Raw genomic sequence first — 14,945 nt, forward strand, 5'->3', positions numbered from 1 at the left:
AAAACTCAACTCAAATTAATCAACGTATCTTTCGCCGAGTAACGAGTTTCATACGCAGCGTTGACTCAAGCGAAAGCAGAATACGAAGTTCTCCTCGCTACAATTGAGATCGGCGCAACGTACTTGGTCTCTCGTCCAACTTCGCGGTTCGCATACGCTTTGAACTTTTACTCACGGCTGGACTCGTTCACGCGTATTTAATTTAGGGGCGGGGACGGTAGAAAGCACCTGTCAGAATGGTAGACCGACCGATGGCGCATTGTTCGACAAATTCTCTTATAATTCCAACGGTTACGAACTCATATACGCGAATGACTATTCAGATTATCTTCAATTCCAGCGATGATTTTATGGGAACAGCACTGCATTGGGAGTCGAAGAGGGCCGAGATGGCACTAACGATCACGTAACCAGTCCTGGAAACCATAAAATTTCTTACAAAAATACTCCCAACAGCTCTTCTCTGTGTTCGATTCTTCTGCAGTCACGAGAGCGTAATACTACAGCGCAATGGAATGCACGAAGCTCAAAAGCCCGGTCATTAACCGTTTTATTTTCGCGTTAATTTTGAAAGTCAAAATCTTTTGTTAATTCCAATGATTCCATGAGCTGATTCTACTCGCAAAAATAACTTTTCCGAGATTTTCAGTTATGGCGTTGTTTATTTATAACGAAAAATATAAATCAGCGAAATGGAATCTGACAATTATTTACTCGATGCATACCGCCATTTGATCAAAGATCGTTGAGAGCATTTGATCTTTTTGTTGGGGAAACGATACACTGATTTTGTGAGGATGTGTACTGATGCTTAAATTTATTACGAGTGCGCAGCGCAGGGAAACTGATAAGTGGGCAGCAAAAAAGAAGCGTAAGAAAGTTGGAAGAGTGGTCGTAAACGCATTGCTCACGAGTTTGGCCAAATTCCAACGGAGACTTTCATAGGCCTCGTCCGCGAGTGGAATCCAAAGTACTTCGCATGTTCCATGCGGACCGTATTCGCCGCCGTTTTATTCTATATTTCAATTCTTTTCCCGTCTGGACTATCGCAATTGTACGAAGAAGTAAATAGAAAAACAAGCGTACGAACGTTTTGTCACGGCTGGGGCTTTGCGTTTGAAAAATTTGTGCAAGAGGACAAGATTGTGAGCGGATAAAGATGAGATCCAAATGCATTCGAGAGTTTTGCGTAACGGAGAGAAAAGACGAAAAAATATGTCGCCTCGAAGACGACGCGAGTCTTTCAGAATTGCGCGCACAGCAGAACACTCCGTACTTCTGTTTTTATTCCCTTTTCATTTCGAAAAATTCTTTTTTATCTTCGTCATCTCGGAAACAGTCAATTTCACGGATTGGTGGAGTGGAAAATCGGAAGAACGCGACGTCGGACAATTTTCTCGAACCTCGGCAGGCTTCTCTCAACACGAAATCGAGTCAAGGTCGAAGGGATCGTTTAGTGTCGTCTTTTTGAGTCTTTATCGCGCAATTTATTCGCTGGACATAAGAAATTATCGAGCGCACTTCTCCGGACTTTTTGCCCATGTTTATTAGCCATTTTACGCTTGAACTTACGAATCACGCTCGACCTCCCACGGATGTTTCGTTCCCAAATGATCGTCGCAATGACGCGAAATATTTCTCCTTCGCAATAACCCAATTTTTACAGTGATCGCCTGATTACAGGAACTCGTGACGAATACAACGCAGAAAGAACTCCAGAAGATAGCGACGTACTACTTCGACGGTCAGGGAAAGGCGCTACGTCCAATGGTAGCGATTTTGATGGCTCGGGCCATCAATTACCACAAGGAAAGAAAGTGAGTCCTACCGTCTCGACTTGTTTACCTCTTCTTTTACGTACGCTGCAGTTATTTTTTCCGTGTGAATTGAACCAAGCATAAAAATACTTGGGTGTAAAATTATTGTTGAAACTTTTAATGAAAATCGAGTCAAACGATTTTTTCCAATCGCACTATTTTTACGACGAAAAAAATGACATAAAACGTAATTTATTCATGTAACTCCCCACTTTTATAAGTCTCATATTGTGAAACTGTATGTTTAAGCATTGATTTAAGAGCAGAAATATGTCGAGCTATGGCTCTATTTGTTCGTAATGATCTTCAAAATCCATTAATTTTCCGGTATTTTATGGTATCGAGAAAAGCAATGACAACGGAACGGGCAAACTTTAATTTTCCAACTCAACCAACGAAGTGAAAAACTTTATACCAATTTGCTTCACTCGACGATATTCCGTGTTAAAAATTGAACCTTCGGCGTTGAATATTCTCAGAGCAACAAAAGGTGCAAGCGATTTTGACGAGTCGTCGTTGTTTGTTGTAACGAGCACCTGGTAAAATTGAAAAACTTTGCATTGTTCGGAACCTGAGAATGGATTCAACAAACATTTGACGTTCTGGTCCTTCGCGACTCGTTTCTCGGGAGGAGCCGAGGAAAGTAAATAAACGTGTGCTCGGGTGAGCCTCGAGATGTGCGAACAGTGTTGCGAAAATTTCTCGTAAATCATCCTCGTGGATTACATACGAAGTGTGGTCAAAGCGAGATATGTTGTCGAGACAGAGCCGCAATCGTTGCAAAAAATGTGCATGATCTGCTCAAGCTGCAGATGATAAATTTGAATTCTATTATTTCTTCATTGTTTTTGCCATTGCGTCGAAATTATAAAAATTTCATTTGTCACCTTCGATTTAGTCACTGTGATAACGAGTTTCCATTTGCTTTCTCTGCCCAGCGATCTCTTGGCATCGCAGCGTCAAGTGGCGATGATCTCCGAGATGATTCACAGCGCATCCCTCATACACGACGACGTTATCGACCAATCAGAATTCAGGCGGGGTAAACCTTCCGTGAACGTGGTCTGGAGTCACAAAAAGGTAAAATTTCCCATCTTGTATAATTTCATGTAGAAATAAACTACAAAAACTTGCTCCGAGGTCTCATAATTGTTGATGATTGATAACCCCATCGAACATCTATCGATTCAACCGCGCTTTTTCCCAGTTTTGGGACTAAAATTATCAGTTTCACTAACAGAAAGTTCGTAAATGAAAAGACTCGACCAAAACCAACATTTTCGGCAGACTAAAAACCACCTTCTTTACTACGCCTCTGCTCGAACACAACTCTGCTTCTAAAATCTTTACTCCGAAATTCATAACGACTCTACGTCTACCAATGTATAATCCACGATCTCCAATATTTCTACTCACGATGAGATATGTTCTGAAATTATCATGAGTAGAGATATTGGAGATAAGGTACTCCTTTCATGCACCCGAATGTTCTAAAAATGACTGATTTCAAATAACAGTGAAGTAAGTGCATGCAAATTGATTGGCGAAATTCCAGGTCAGGTTATCGAACATTTACTGAAGAACCAAAACTTAAAAAATCGTAAAATTTATACGGGAGCTTATGGAGATTCCATCATCACTACATTTCTATTCAATAATTATTGAATATGAATTATGAATTATAATTCATGTACTGAATAATTCTAAATTCCTGATGCAAACTGTCTCATAGATAAAAAGCAAAAGGTAAGGAGTCCATGCGACGACACAAATAAAGGGTTGCTGAATGTTTGAAAGAGATATTAACGATAGAAGTTGGAAAAATGGCAGAAGCAGAAGCTTTTCTCACATAACAGCGATTTATACTCATCGCAGCCCTACTCGATAACGATTCCGCTCGTTCAACATGTATTTAGAGGAGAACTGTTGTCGGGTACATTTACTGAGAGTAGAATTTTCGCTGTATTATAAAACTCGACTGTTATAAACCTACTCGATAACATTTCCACTCTGAAGATTTTTATTTTATGCATGAATAACGTCTCTACTCTTTAACATGTCTAGGCGGATAGCACAGATTATTAATGACAAAAGAGGAGGCATATTGCATCGTATTGACTTTGCAAATTTGAGAGTAGTGCTGTTTGGAGCAGCGTTGCTTTTGGACAGAGCCTTAAAGTGGACGGTACCTCGGTGTCAATATTAAAACCTTCATTCCTACGGTTCGAATACTAAATACTTGGTAAACACTTTTTCAGAGCAAAATACCGAGTTTCTTTTAAAACCGAGACCTCCGTCGATAGACAAATAAGGGTTTCCCGGGTTTCCTCTTCCGTATCGCGATATAATCTAGTTGGAAAGAGCCAGGAAAGTTGTCCCGCTATCGCGTTTAGCACATGGCTACGAAAGACAATCATTTCTTGGATCAGACATCGCCGAGAACTCGTATCGAGCACACTGCTACTTAATACCAATGCAATATCAAATATCTGTATACACGAGTTGCGATATATGTGGACATTGCATGTATATAAGGGAGACCAAGGCAAAATGGGGTATCAAAGGAAAAATCGTGCTTTTTTAGGTTTGAGAAGCTTCATCTGTTGCTTGCTCTCAAACACTAAGAAACGTGCTGTCATTTTTAGTAGTTTTCGAAATAACAAAAAAAAAAAAATTGAAAAAAATAACCATTTTCGTGGAGCGCAACGGGGGTCAAAAATTGCTGAATTTTTTGCTCTACTAAAATTTCAATCCAATCCTTCGAAAAGTAGTCAAAAATATGTGGAATTCCTTCAAAATTTTTCCCTTTTTTCAATTCTTTTTCTTCCTTTTTGAATGTTTTTTGGAAACTTAGAAATGATTTCTTTTTTTTTTTTAAAAATATACTAATTTGCATGAGTAGAAAAAATCATTTCCGCAGTTTTTGAAGTAGCCCATTTTGCCCCGGTCTTCCCTGTATCCATTGAAACTCTCTCACCCAACCGGATCGCAATAGCGCGAAACTGATGTGACTCGGTTTGCCAAGCTGTGTAGACCTATATGCGAAACTCGTGGCACTTTCATTGCTCGGATCCGGAAGTTTCAGGAAGCGGAATTCACTTCACCAGTGAAGTATTAATTCGCAGGACAAAATGTTCATACAATTAACTCCGTTTATGCAGATTTCGAGGTAGAAAAAAGCAGATCTGTAGAGCTAAGAAAACTAATGAAACAGGTGCGAGTGAATGGGAAAACAAAAGTTCAAAGCGCAGGAATTTTCGTTTGAGCACAGTAAGTCGAGGTCGAAGAAGAAATACGAGATTGCATCGCGCTCGTAATCGTCGTGAATAACTCAATCGGAATCCACGCGTGCGTTCGTTAAACCGCACATCTTGAAATTGAGTCTTAGCTCGTTAACTCCTTGATCTCGGACTTTGTACAGGATTTATATCCATAAAAACGTGAACATGGACGTCGATGAAACGAGACCATTGCGGATCGGGCTCGCACACATTCTCCGCCGGTTCACACTCTTTCACGATCTCCTCCCACCGCGCACTTTAATATTGAAGTCCTACAAGAATATCGATCGAATTCTCACATAGAAAATTCGTTTTCGAGGATTCAAATCTTCTTGGACACGCCCTTTCAATCTGCAGGGCAAAAACCGTTTATTGTAGAATGCACGAGCTGTAATGAAGCGTTTTTTACATGCTGGACTTAACTCTATGCTTATAAAGACTTGCGTAATGTGACAGAGACAGCTGTCAGTTAAGTATTCGCACTTATCCTTATAACTACACGTCTCGCGCACATGGATCGGTCACCGCGACTGCTGGAAACGCGTTTTTCTCGAGTCTAGCGCTAGGTCAAGTACATAGCAACGAGAATACCGTCGATTATCAGCACATGAAGCTGTCAGATCCAGCCTTACTCGCACTCTGCAACTTTCTCTCTCTCCCTCCCTCTCTCTTTCATTATCTCTATTCCTTACAAACACATGCTCATTACTGCACGAACATGTGTGCAGGGATTGAAGAAAATGTGAAACGAGAAGGTACGAATAGTAGAGAATGAAAAATCCATGAGATTCCGTGGCTGACTTTCCCGATCGTATCGCATCGTGACCCGACGCGACGATGACCAACTTGCGACACCATTGAATACGAATTCTCCAAGTTGCGCGATAATCGTCGCGCACGCACCTGTTTTAAGCCACTCGAATCCCTGTCCCGGTCTTCTCTTCACTGTTTCTTACTCATATCGTTATTTGTACTCGGTTTTTTGCATACGGACGTGTCTTTCTCACTCTCATGGAAATATGCTCGTTCGTACGAGACGTTGAGAAAAAGACGAAAAACCACAGACTCGTGGTGCTAACAATAGCGAGTGTTATTGAGCAGTTTCTGCTAAAGACGAATTACAAAGATGCGAAATGAACGGAAACTAATTCGTTTTACTCTGCGGTTAATCTGTCGAGAATATTTCTTAGCGTAATACGTTCATTTTTTTCATTGATTTTATAATTTTCCTTTCTTGTGGCTACGCACTGCGGCGGTTTTGTAATAAACGTGTATGAATTCTTAACACGTTGAGGTTGATCCTCCTGTTCACATGTGGGAAATACGAATTTTCTCGACCACAATTAACAGTCTTGACGTCGGCTGACTTATTTTTTCGACGGCAACGGATTCATCTGTTAACGGAATTTTTATTGATACTGTCGTCGATGGTGTTGGGTGAGAGTCTGTGGCTCAGCCGGAATTTCTTTTTCTGAGATATTCACGTATTATTGAATATTGGAATAAAGGGTCACGCCTAAGACTGTCTTGGCTGATGGAACGTCTGGCTACGAATTCAAAATGTCATGAAAACGAGTGAAATACTTTTGGAAGGATTCGTTGGAATTCCATTTCTTTACGACGCTGAGGTTTGCAACGTTGGGGTCCAACGAAACGAACGAGAACGAATCACCAATTTTTATTTCACGAAGTATCGGTGCAGGTTGAAAAATTACGAATTGCCAATTCGACAGGGAACGAAATTGGAGAATTACTCGAACTATTGGACCAACGTTGCAATCTTCAACGTCATCATTTCTTTCTGATGGTTCGAACAGAGAAATATCAATGTGATTTTATTGTGAAATTATATCAGGGAGTGCAGAATAATTGTGATTGTCGAGCGATCAGTTTAGCCACGAATTTCCACGAGCGTTAACCGCTTGGTCGAAATTTAGAAAAGAGAGTCGTAGCATGAGAAAATGTCTCATGCTGCGATACACAAAATTATCGAAATTTCAAATCTCGTATAATCCAGAATAACGTATAAAGTCACATCGCGATTCTCGTTTCACGCTAACTTTGTACGTCGCGCATTAAGAGGACCGTAACCCATAAAGAGTCTAATAAATTGTGCAACGGTAGCGCATTAACGAGACGCTAAACGGGTGAGGTCTGTTGCTCAAGTATAATACTTAGCGTTAACACGGAGTGGGTTGGGAGACGTTGGGCCTCATAGCACTTTGTCGACAAGGACATCGACATCGATATCCAACGAGTATTCACGAGATCGTTCATGTCGGCCCGTCTGTTTCATGTGTACACGGGTGAGCGTGCAACCTCAGCGACGTAACGCCTCTTGGCAAACTCTCGAAGAACGAAAAATATATGCGAAAGCAAAAAAATGAGATCATCGTTCAGACAATACTCCACGTGCGAAGTCCACGCGAGTTTTTGGCTAGAGAATAAGGAAAGATCAAAACCCCGACGGGTTAAAAGTACACTGACCGCTCAATAATTATGCCATCTGGTCAATGAAATTCTGTTACTTAAGGAAGCTCATCTGGTAATCGAATTACCAATGAGATTACGATTTATTTAACATTTTTCAATACTGTAACGAATAATAAGAAAATTCGAGGATACTTTCTGTTCGTGAGAAAAAAATTAAAACCCATTCTCCAAATGAACACGGTCTCTTACGGTTTCAGTGGTTTTCCCGTCTTTATATATGAAATTTGCAGGCATTGACAAACAGTTCTTGCAGAAACTTTCGTAGGTGATAAAAAAATATTTGAATATGTTTACAACTTCGTAAAATCCATTCGATACTTATAAAGTTCGTAATTCATTATTTTTTTCACGAAAAATGGTGATTATTGAGAGGTTAACCCATGTGTTACTTTCGTGATGGCAACGTTGCAACCGCGCGCTTTTTGAAACCGTAGGCTACGTTTTCCGATCGACGCTACCCACACTCGGGACTTGCAATAAAATGTGAAGGGCGGGTGATAAAATATTGATGTAATTAATAAAAACTTGTTTCTTTTTTCCGAATTCGGTACCAAGTTTCACTTCCTTAAGTATAATGAAGTCGATGAGCTTCTTATTTATTGGAAAAAAAAGTTTAGCTCCGTTACTAAAGAACTCATTTGGCGAGTTCGATCTTCTCCTCTTTCGTTCGGAATTCTTTCGTGACGTCTGCTCCATCGAGAATTCTTATATCAATCTTATGCAACAAGCTTATTCCACTGGTTGACCATAAAAATGAATAGTCCGTAGTAGTGGAAGTCCGAGCGCGAAGGCTTTTTCTTCTTTTTCTTTTTCGTAAAGACGAGTTACGAACGCCGCGTGTCGAACCGACATCGCCAAAAACGCCTTCGATAATGGTGAAACTTACGAATATGTTAAGGCCATGTGGTCTCGGATAGACCCGACGCGCGTGATATCGAATGTATTGCCCTCCAAAATCTATTTATACGCTATTTATGAAATTTGTTTACTTTTTTTCATCATTCGCTCGATCGATTATCACTTTCGAGTGTAGAAAATGATGAAAGCTTACGCTGAAATGCAAATGTTCATGGTTATTTGGAAACTCAAAATATTTATGGTTATTTGGAAACTCAAAATATTTATGGTTATTTGGAAACTCAAAATATTTATGGTTATTTGGAAACTCCAAATTTTACAATACACATGCCTCGATGTATGAACGAGCGAGAGAGAACTAAAATCACTTATTACTGACATCAACGACGAAACCGATTACCGAATTTGCGGTCGAACACGAGACACGGAGCTAATGCCTGATTCTTCCGTGCGAGGCTTCCCCTGATGTTATTAACTAAGCCATCACAACGAAAATTAGATTTCGAGCATTTTCGTTACGGTGATTTCAAACGCGTGCATCAGATTCGCGTGCGTTTCCGCATGGAATTTAAATTGCTACAATTCACTTTAACTGGTCCGCGATATTTTTATTTATTCTTACCGCAATGTTCTACGAGAAATCGTGAAAAGTCGTTTTCTTTTCATGTTGAAAAGACGTTGAAAAAATTCGAGTGCCATAAAAACTGTAGTAATTGAAACCTACTAAATTGAGACCTAAAATTCGCAGAATTCGTCGCTTGTCGCAGACTCATGAGCAGATTAAACAAAACTTATAAAAACGACTTTTCCTCCAGTTGGAGAGCTTACACCGATGGAGTTTTTTTTCTAGATTTTTGTTCCCACTCGAACGGCATGAAATAAATTATCATGATATTAATCTAGTTTTTTTCGAGCTAATGAAAGAATAAAAAACTAAATGATCACACGAGCAAGTTCAAAAATAAACGGAAAAAAAATATATTTCCATTTCACGATTCCAGCAAGCAGCCTGTTCAAGTTAAACGTAAAAAATTCGGGCCAAGTCCGTATAATTTATAAACGTGCATGTGCTTCATCAATTTCAAGCGTTTCATATAAAAATTGACAGATCTTGATCTTGGATTGATAAACATCCATCGCTCGTTTCCGTTTCTCCTTGCGTCACTGTGAATTTCTATGAACGCGTGCACTTTTAGAGGACCGAAGGCTTTTCCAAGTGGCCAAGAAAAATTTGATAGCGAATCGAACGACGAGCTCCTCGACAAGTAACACGAACGTTAACGTCCCGATCGTCACAAAGTAATTAAAAATGCCAAAATTTTTCTCCATGCTGTGGAATCAGAGTCTCATTTTAGTGGTACATCCGTTTCGTGTGATACGGGAATCGAGACAAGCACATTATGGCGGACACATTTGTAGCGAACGAAGGATCTTCGGTGAAAGGAAACTCGAATCGCGATCTTACCAGGCGTGTTTATTCGCTTCTTTTAATGGTCAATGGACCTAATAACCGAGCTCTGCGATTCTCGCTTCAGCTGCAGTTATTCCACCACTTTCGTTGTCTCGAAAGAAAAATAAAAACTGTTATTCATCAACGATTCGATTTTCCATCGGAGAAAATCATTGTCAAAAATGGCTCCCTTGAAATGGACCCAAAAGTATTTTTCTTGCTTATCTTATTCTCCAGATTCTTTTGCATCTTACACTGTTTAATCGATTCATTTGTCGTTCCTCCAGGTTGCCATGACCGGTGATTTCATCCTCGCAGTGGCTTCGATGATGATAGCTCGGCTCAAAAACGACGATGTCACTCTTGTTCTCAGTCAGGTAATCACATCACGATTTTTCCGAATTTGGCTCTCTTTCAAACGCAACATCCGGTCCAATTATATTTTGTTCAATTTTTTCGATAGAATTAAACATTTACGATTTTTTTCTATTTGAAATTTACTGTGAGAAAGAAAAGGGTAAAATTGGCAAGTTCCGGAGGGTTTTACAGTTCAAAGTGTTGTTACTTCGAGGTCGATGCGATTACTATCCTATCGAACCCGATGTAACAGCATTCAATCAATCTCATAACGATAGTAATAACTCTCACTTTACGTACATGTACGTGCACATGCACGTTGCACATGTGCGGCGTACACTGAGCAAGCGAACAATTCGAGAGAACGGCAGCAATTTATCATCGCGAGGAAGATTGCGAAAGATAATTGCGGGAGTTGAGTGACTCGAGCGAGAAAAACAGAGAAAGAGAGAGAGAGAGAGAGAGATAAGCAACTGCACTAGCGCAGGAGCTTCGGTGTTTTATTTGAGAAAAAAGATTGACCCGGATTCGCCAATTTATATCCAATCCACAGGATTCCATAAAGATTTTTATTGCCTCTTTATGATTTTTCTAGAGACCCTGTCTTTTACTTAATCCGAAAGCCATAATTAGTCTACAATTATACGAAATGAATACAAAAATGAAACTCGACAAATTCTTTGGCCAACATTATTTTTCGATGATTTTTATCGATCGAAATGTTCTTTCCATATTCAGGTAATCACGGACTTGGTTCAAGGTGAATTCATGCAACTCGGCGCAAAAGAAACAGAAAACGAAAGATTCGCTCACTACCTCACTAAAACTTACAGAAAGACCGCGAGTCTTATAGCCAATTCGGTCAAAGCGGTGAGTTTCAGTTTTATTTTATAATAAAAAAAAATCTCTCATTTCTTTGTCAATTGTGTCACAATACCATAAAATGATTTTCGGATTTAATGGAAATTCGAAATTCATCCATTATTCAAAACCAAATATCAAATCATTTCCTTGGCCAACAGGTGGCGATGCTTGGGGGCGCCGACGAACGATTGGCCGACGTAGCTTTCCAGTATGGCAAGAATATTGGCCTTGCTTTCCAGCTCGTTGATGATCTTCTAGATTTTGTTTCGACTTCTGATGAAATGGGAAAACCTGCAGCTGCCGATCTTAAACTTGGTCTCGCAACGGCACCAGTTTTATTCGCTTGCGAACGGGTAATTCAATATTTTAAATAATCCTATGAAATTCTCCATTTTCGTTCGTCAATTTCAATGGTGAAGGAACACAGAAATTATAGATGAGTCGTACAAAATAATTGATAATTTGCAAAAAAATAAAAAAAAAAAAAAAATTGGTGAAAGCAGCGTATTGTAATAAAAATGTGCTAAAGTAACTTTCAGTTTTTCTAGCTCTCATTTTTACATCGAAGAACTAACTGAAAATAATTCGAAGCATTGTTCCAAGTGGGAGCGAGATTGATCGGGCAAATTACACGACTAAATTGCTCTAACGAGCCTCATGCTGTATTCGTGATATCGATAATCGAATTTTCTATCAACTGCATAAAATTTATTTTTTTAAATTTATGTTCCAGTACCCAGAATTGAACCCAATGATAATGCGTCGCTTCCAGGAGCCAGGAGACGTTGATAAAGCGTATGAGCTCGTGCGCGAGTCGCAGGGTCTTGAACAGACGCGATTTCTTGCGAGAAAGCATTGCCTCGAGGCAGTTCGTTTGGCTCAGTCCCTCGCGGAGAGTCCCTACCAAAAAGGTCTCGTGGTCGTTACTGATTTGGTAATCGATCGCATGAAGTAGCATGTTATTATGGGAAAACAACAACTAAAAAAAAAAGCTAAGAAACAATTCAACAGTGGAAAAAAAATCGACCCAAAAATGAAGAGAATCAAGAACTTTGCGAGAATCGTCGTGGAGACGATTGCTCCAAAAAAAAAATGATTAGTGTTGATGTTATATAAAAAGACAAAGAGCTGGAGACGTAGGGAACGTCACACGGATTCGAATAGTGAGATCAATGGGATTTCAAAACTCGGGAATATTCGTCGTCGTCGTCGTCGTCGTCGTCGTTTACGAGAGATAAAACCTGAGTGCTTAAAATAAAAGGGTCCGTTAGAAGATTTGAAAATAAGCGAAATACTGAAGATGCATGAATGATGACACGTGCGAATGAGCCTATGTACGTTCTTAGATGTGCTGGGATGTGTGAAATGTCAGCCCTCTTTTCAAGAGAATTAGACAATTTGTTTTTTGTGCTGCATAGTGCCGGCTGTTGCTCAGGTAAACAAACGATTGTGAACACCTTTTATTTAACTTTCTTCAAAAGTGGGAATTAACGTTTGCATTGTAAAGAAAGTGACCAAGAACAACGGCCGAGGAGCATAACGAATGTGTACAGAGCGATAGAAAGAGAGAAAATGTCCGATCGTCAGAAAGCGGGTATTTTTGTAAAATTATCAAGCGCCAGGATTATGTAAAAACGGGTACGCTCGTTCTGTTAATTTTTTAACGCTTATAGTGGCGTCAGAGCTAATTTTTCTGTAGTATTTCGTCGATTGTATTGCGATGACAATTATATGCGAGGTTTTAAATACTCTGTTAGAGGAATTTGTATAAAAAGCAAGCTCTTGGAAATGGAATTTGAAGATTTTGCTGTAAATACCTGAAAATTTATATTTTAGGGTGTATTTTATCTCGCAATTATTCATTAACGGTTTATTCATTTTCTCAAATCGTATACCAATTATACGTACTCATAAAAAACCAAGAGGTTCGTTTAGCTCGGACGTTTGGTGAAACCATTGGTGAAAAAAATCCGTTAATTCCCTCGAAACTGGTGGAGGGCACAGTCGATTTTCGATTCTTGTCCCCCGATCCATAAATATGAAAATTCGAAAAACTTGATTATTCTTCGTCAACAGCCCGAATTCGGCACAAGAGCATGGAAGTTGAATATTTAAAGATTTCCAAACATTAGCGAAAAATTCGATTTACTCTAAATTACTTCAAAACGATTTTACTTTGAGCGAGGGCATGAAACCCTCTCCGATAAAAGTCGACATCGTAATCTCATAATAACAATTTTTCAAATAGCAATTGCAAAACTAAATGTGCAATAATTCTAGTAAATTAACAGAACTTAATCATCGTTTAATTATTTTGACGATCGAGTGCATGACATGCATCTGGTTTTGCCTTTTTTCCTATCTTTTACTCAATTTTTTTTTTTTTTTTTTTTGTATAAATCGTAAATACCGCATCGATGTGTAGCAGACACAAGGGAAAGAGTTGCTCGTTTCGAAACTGTTGGACGAAAATAATTCATCGATTTATCCATAACCGATCCATATATGCATATATAGATCGTTACTTAATCACCACAAATGTAAATAAAAAAAATAACATTTAAGAATAATTATACATATACGATATAAGATTCAGCCTCTTCAATTTTACAACTCCGCGAGAAAGATATCAGTGAATGCAGCTTGTCGCTATGACGTTAAGCTATCGAGAAATTAACGCAAATTAATAAACCTCTAACTAAATTAAGTATATTGATAAAAAAAACCAATAATAATTCATGCACAATTGGTGAAACGGAGGAAAATAAAAAAACATAAAAACAAAAACGAAAAAAAATGCAGTATAGTTCGAAAACATAAATGCTCATATTGACAATTTCTTTGAATTATTAATTTTTAATTCAACAAGGCTTGACACTTTGAAACAAATTGTGCATTAGTTTTTTTATTTATTGAGAAGAAGAATTATGTAGAGTAACTTCCCGGTTGAAAAATCAAAACCCTACTGTACATTGTGCAAAAACATAATTTTTATTCGTAAAATAAAATTAGTTATTCGAAATAATATTAGAAATGAAAACTTTTATTGCACCTTAGAAATAATAATCTGCACTAATTTTGGCGAAAAATTTCGAATTAATATTCATTTGGATTATGAGTCCTTTGGCCACGTTGCTCACAATCGACAGCTTTTTTGTATCCACCAGTAATTTATTTTTCCTGTTTTTCCACTCTTCTTAAATAACGATTAAATAACGATAAATATCCATAACGTCCGTTCGTACAATTTACGAAATGTATATGATCTGCCAAAGAGGGTTCATAACTCCGTGCAAACGAAAAACATCCGCCGCGGTTTGTTATTTTTGCGTAACTTTCCATTGGGTTTATGAATTTTATTATGTTTGCTTCCACTACGATATATAGTTACGATTTGACAGCGGTATAGAATTTTGAAGAAATTATAATGTTAACACAAATAATCACTAAATCCTGGGATACAGTATTTTTGATGAATTTTTTATCTTCGTTCCGATGCGCCCGGCGTTGAACCATTAATTTACTGCTCTTTGCTGTATACAGACGTACTGCTCAAAATGTTCATTGTTACATGAATGAACAAATAAATAATAATATACATAGATAAATATGCGTATGCGTGTGAGCGTGCACGTGCATACAATATTATAGTAAATTGATGTAATAACTTATATTCATGACACAAATTAATGTATATAAATATAAATATATATTTATATATATATATATATATGCATACATATATATAAATATTATGTTTTCATTGTCTAATAAATCGTTGTTTATTTTTTATTCACAAAATATTTTATTCAATTCGAAGTTTTC

General features: G+C 38.4%; 1 protein-coding gene and 1 long non-coding RNA gene across 5 annotated transcripts in view; one reads left to right on the forward strand and one right to left on the reverse strand.

Annotated features, from left to right (window-relative positions):
* Positions 1–14,912, forward strand: part of qless (decaprenyl diphosphate synthase subunit 1 qless) — a 45,243-nt gene extending 30,331 nt beyond the window's left edge. Inside the window, exons 3-8 of the mRNA XM_043430583.1 lie at positions 1,684–1,817; positions 2,756–2,897; positions 10,187–10,276; positions 10,995–11,126; positions 11,279–11,473; positions 11,854–14,912. Coding sequence (XP_043286518.1) covers positions 1,684–1,817; positions 2,756–2,897; positions 10,187–10,276; positions 10,995–11,126; positions 11,279–11,473; positions 11,854–12,075 — 915 coding nt within the window. The 3' untranslated portion in view covers positions 12,076–14,912. The remainder of the gene's footprint in view (positions 1–1,683; positions 1,818–2,755; positions 2,898–10,186; positions 10,277–10,994; positions 11,127–11,278; positions 11,474–11,853) is intronic.
* Positions 1,746–10,578, reverse strand: LOC122417266 (uncharacterized). Of its 4 annotated transcripts, none has more exons than XR_006262257.1 (3): positions 6,002–6,038; positions 2,705–2,881; positions 1,746–2,623 (listed from the first exon to the last, which is right to left on the reverse strand). It is a non-coding gene; the product is annotated as an uncharacterized lncRNA (long non-coding RNA). The 4 variants fall into 4 exon arrangements; XR_006262256.1 differs by lacking the exon at positions 6,002–6,038 and adding an exon at positions 4,800–5,412; XR_006262253.1 differs by lacking the exon at positions 6,002–6,038 and adding an exon at positions 10,154–10,578 and having other exon boundaries at positions 1,747–2,623.
* Positions 14,913–14,945: the final 33 nt, after the last annotated feature.

This window comes from Venturia canescens, chromosome 1 (genome assembly GCF_019457755.1).
Source record: "Venturia canescens isolate UGA chromosome 1, ASM1945775v1, whole genome shotgun sequence".
NCBI classification, from domain to species: Eukaryota; Metazoa; Arthropoda; class Insecta; order Hymenoptera; family Ichneumonidae; genus Venturia; species Venturia canescens.